Raw genomic sequence first — 5000 nt, 5'->3', positions numbered from 1 at the left:
CAGGAAACAGATGATTCTTCTGCACAATCTGCCTTTGCTGCAGTCTGGAATTGAACTACTGGTTTCGTCTGGTCAGAGGAGAACTGACCCCAACTGAGCCTGGTTTCTCCCAAGGTTTTTTCTCCATTCTGTCACCGATGGAGTTTTGTTTAGTTGAGGACGCTTGACTGAATGCACAGACACTATTGAAGAGACCTGAACTGGATGATGACATCTCTGAACTGACTTCAGCTGATAAATGGCTCTGTTATTACTGTCTTGTATTATTGAAAAACTATTTTCCTGTTTGACTCTGTAAATCTGCTTGACACGATCAGTGTTGAATACAGCATTATACAAAAAATGTCCTCAAAGTTACAAATAACTAAGAATTAATACCAACACTGTTTAAGTTTATTTTAAGGTTTAGTTTGTAGTCATAATGGGTTATTAGTGTGAAAACAACAGATGTCTGTGTTAAGTTTACACAACATGCAGTTCTGAACTCATTTGTGAACAGTAGAGCAGTACAACGCGATTAACCTAGCATTTAATAATATTAACCCTTTTATTAGCGGCTCTCACCGGTGCAGCGATACTGAACAGCCGTTTCCGGTGACACGCGTAGAGCAGAGCGGCTGTGAGGAGCGCGAGACTCGCACCGGACACCGCGGCACCCGTTATCGGACCCCACATCGCGTCCCGGGACTCTGGCGGCTCAATCAGCACATCTTCCACGCACGAGTCCGATGAGGCGTTAAAGCGCATCTCAAACTCACGGTTGATGCGCGAACAGCCAGCTTTAACGAGCGCGCCTCACGCGCGTTCTCCTGCTGACCGCCGTACTGTTTCTTTTGTTTGGCAGGGTTTGCAGCCAATCACAGCGCGGCATCGCCTGAGGAATGTTGTTAATTGAGCCAATCAGCGGCGCGGGGGCGGGGTTTCCCGCAGTTTCCAAACTTCGGAAAAGTTGTGCAAAACGGAAATGAGAAAATACGGCGAAATGCTCGTTTCTTCTAGTTTACTCATGGGGTATTTACATACGAATCTACCGTTATTTACAGCGTTTAAGGACATGGTGACATGGATGCGAATAAAACAACACGAATTTAAGTCTCCTAATGAGTCATTCGGGTTGCTCGTTTATTAATCGTGCGGGAAGACCATTTAATCGCCTCGTGCCTGTGATTAAACGTTTTACGTTTGAAAATGGATTTAGGAATCGATGGATGTTTTGTGATCGTGAACGCGCTGCTGTTGTTCGCGCGTGCTGGTGTGCGCGTTCACGACAGATCAACAGTCGATCATCAGGAAAGCAGAGATTTGGAGAAATCACTGCGCAAAAAAAGCTTTCTTATGTCGTGTTCTTTTAAAATCCCAATTCAAAAACCTGTAGGTTGTTTTGTGTGGTTGAAGAACAGACAGATAAGTTCTTAGCTTTTAGCTTTTAGCTTTCAGAGATGAGGCGACCGTCAGCTCTCCACAGCAACACACCGAGTACGCAGGCCACGCCTCCTATACCTTATGCGGTCAGTGGGCGGGGCAGAGACACAGCTGGCCTCCCTGATAGCTGTCAATCATCCATCACTCACCTGTGTGTTTGTGTTGTGCTGCTGATGGAGGCAGGTAAACCTCAGTCCCCTGATCTCGAGACACGAGCGAGACACAATCTCTGCTCTTCTGAACAGTGATGTTCTGGTTTAACTTCATGGTTAAAACAAGAACAAATATCTGTCCATGGAGTCAGAAAAATAGTCTTGTTTTCCCTTTAAATTAAGTTTATCTTTTTGAACCCACAGGCAGATTTTTGTTGTTTTAGAAAACAAGACTTTTATCAGGTCATTTTGCTTCTCCAGTTGTGTACTGACTGAAGGATGTTTGTCCTGGAGAAGCAGACAGGTGCTGAGAGACGGCCGGTCTGTCATCAGGACGTGCTGGAGCTGGGTTCTCTCCTTCTCAGAGATGGACACAGATCTTCAGAGGAGCGTCTGGAGCAGAGACCACAGACAGACTCTCATCTGTCTCTCAGCTCCACGTCTAGTGTTCTAGTGTTGCTCCTGCTTCATGTGAGCTCAGAGACAGAGTCTTTCTTCAGTTTACTTGAACAACACACCTGAGTTTGCTCTCCATGCATGTGTGTGTGTGTGTATTACTGATGCGCAGGTCAGGTTTTTTTCCAGCCTGCGGGTCCTGCTTTTGTAAAACGAATTGGCCTGCCCTGCAAATAAAGTAAAATTTCTTGGGTCCACAAGTTATGAGACGATATAAGACGACCGCGCATCAGGGACATCGCGCTGTTATGTTGCTTCACCTTCGTATTGTAACTTTATCAAAGAACCTAATCCAATATGAAAATAGATATTCCAAATATTTAATATAAGATATAGGGAATTGCACGCAATATATATGGATTAGTGGACGTGTGTGTGTGTTTCTCTCTCTGTGTGTGTCCACTTTCTCTCTCTCTCTGTGTGTGCATGAATGAGTGAGTGTGTGTGTGTGTGTGTGTGTGATCTGCAAATATAACTACAGCAACATCCTCATAAACCAGCAGAAGCAACTGAAGATCTTCCTCGAGACTCCTCCAGCTCTCAGAAATATAACACTGTGGAACACAGTTTTCCTAATGAATGTTGTTCAGTTGCTTTGACGCAATGTATTTTTTTTAAAGCGCTATATAACTAAAGGTGACTTGATTTGACTTGTCTCACAAACTCTTTACAGAAACATGACATAGAAACACTCTCTGACCCTACACACACTAGTGGGCTCTTCCTGACTTTGCTGCAGCCTGGAATTGAACTACTGGTTTCGTCTGGTCAGAGGAGAACTGACCCCAACTGAGCCTGGTTTCTCCCAAGGTTTTTTTCTCCATTCTGTCACCGATGGAGTTTCGGTTCCTTGCCGCTGTCGCCTCTGGCTTGCTTAGTTGGGGTCACTTCATCTACAGCGATATCATTGACTTGATTGCAAATAAATGCACAGACACTATTTAACTGAACAGAGATGACATCACTGAATTCAATGATGAACTGCCTTTAACTATCATTCTGCATTATTGAGACACTGTTTTCCTAATGAATGTTGTTCAGTGCTTTGACGCAATGTATTTTGTTTAAAGCGCTATATAAATAAAGGTGACTTGACAAGTCAAGTGATATCTTAATAATAATAATACATATAGTGCAATATTAAAAGTTTATTATAGTCATACTGACATTATGTAAAATTAATATAACATTCGTTTTACACAAAATAATAATATATCGGTATATAATACAACAATAACACAGTTCCGCAAAAGCAATTGCGATATTATATCATTTAGATTAACAATATACATTTACACACACACACACACACACCGAGTAGCTGTATGCTCTGCTGGTACGCGAGTAACAAAAAAAAAAAAAACGAACTGTTTGATTTCGCAACCGAAGCGTGGACTATATACTAGCCTATGAAAAATGTAATGTAAAGTACATAAATGGTCATTATAGCAAAGTTCAAACGACAAAAATAAAAACGCGAATTTGCAGGAATTGTAATCAGGCTAAAAAATAATACCCATTAAATGTTCGTTGAGCCAATGGGATCACTCGGGGTCCTAAGCGGACTCGATTTCTCATGACACCGGAGTTCGGAGCTGGATCGCGAATTATTTGAGTCAGTTCTGGAATTCCAAGCGTGTTTGCGAATCATTTGAGTCAGTTTGGGAGTTCGGAGCGGGTTCACGAATTATTTGAATCAGTTCGGGAGTTCGGAGCGGTTTCGCGAATCATTTGAGTCAGTTCTGGAATTCAAAGCGTGTTCGCGAATCATTTGAGTCAGTTTGGGAGTTCGGAGCGGGTTCGCGAATCATTTGAATCAGTTCGGGGATAATTTTTAGTCTATTTCCCAAATAATAGGCTGTTCAAATGATATCTTAATAATAGTAATACATATAGTGCAATATTAAAAAAATATCTGAAGCCCATCTGGCCATGTCGCTACAACGTCCCCAATGGGACTAACTAGCGATATCTTTTGAGGACGTGCCTTCACAGTGTTAACAGTTTCAGTGATTTTAAAGAGAGATTTTGAGAGTGATTGAACTCTAGACTGTCAGTGAAAATGTTCTTTGCTCTCTTTCTGTACAGTGGAAGCCTAACTTACAACGTTTTTATATCACATTAACTTTCAGTGTTATGTTCACATTTAATATAAATATATGAAATATAAAAATATCTTATGGCATGACACCCATGTCTATTACTTAAGTAATCAGACAGGTTTTTATGTATATAGATTACATCATTAGGCTACTTTGACCATTTTATCTAACAATCTGTGAAGGTGAGCATCGAGATATTTCATGGTATAGTTCATGCGTCTGTGAATGTTTCTAATAAAAATGTAAACAATTTATAATGCTTAATAATAATTTGCCAATATGATGTTGTATGCCCCCCCCCCACTCGTTACACCCCAAAAATAATGAGTGCGTGACTCTCCTGCTTATACATTAAATAATATATTTTTACATTTAATAATCTGTCACAGAGTGTGAAAACAATATTTGTTCATGGGCGTTCATCTAACCTTTATTAATGCTACTTGATTCAGAAAGTTCAGAAGGGAATTCAGCAGTTGTGAGGGAAAAACGTTTCTGAAACACTTATAAAACCTGGATGTTTTGGACGTTCAGAGAACATTCAGAAATATAACCTAAAAGCAGACTTTAGTAGGGAGACTATGATGTGTCTCTCCCAATATCAGAGACTACTAATTGTCCCTAGCAATAGTTTTGATCAATAATGTCTTCTGTCCGCTGTTATCAATACAGCCTTGCTCAGGAGCAACTTAGAACATATTTTTGTCAACTGAGTAATAGAAGAACCTATAACACACCTCATTATACTACATTCACACTTTTTACACATTCATACACTCCAATATAAGCCAAATAATCACTCACTCTCATCCAGCAGAAACACAAGCATCTGCGCGTGCACGGGTGGGACAGTGACGTCATCGGGATC

General features: G+C 41.0%; 1 protein-coding gene across 1 annotated transcript in view; it reads right to left on the bottom strand.

The window, feature by feature from the left end:
* The window catches only part of LOC128027426 (evC complex member EVC), a 17306-nt gene extending 16452 nt beyond the window's left edge, over positions 1 to 854 (bottom strand). The window contains exon 1 of the mRNA XM_052615044.1: positions 565 to 854. Within this exon, the coding sequence (XP_052471004.1) occupies positions 565 to 747 (183 nt within the window). The 5' untranslated portion in view covers positions 748 to 854. The remainder of the gene's footprint in view (positions 1 to 564) is intronic.
* Positions 855 to 5000: the final 4146 nt, after the last annotated feature.

Source organism: Carassius gibelio, chromosome A14 (genome assembly GCF_023724105.1).
Source record: "Carassius gibelio isolate Cgi1373 ecotype wild population from Czech Republic chromosome A14, carGib1.2-hapl.c, whole genome shotgun sequence".
Classification (NCBI taxonomy): domain Eukaryota; kingdom Metazoa; phylum Chordata; class Actinopteri; order Cypriniformes; family Cyprinidae; genus Carassius; species Carassius gibelio.
This window is presented reverse-complemented; position numbering and strand designations above follow the sequence as displayed.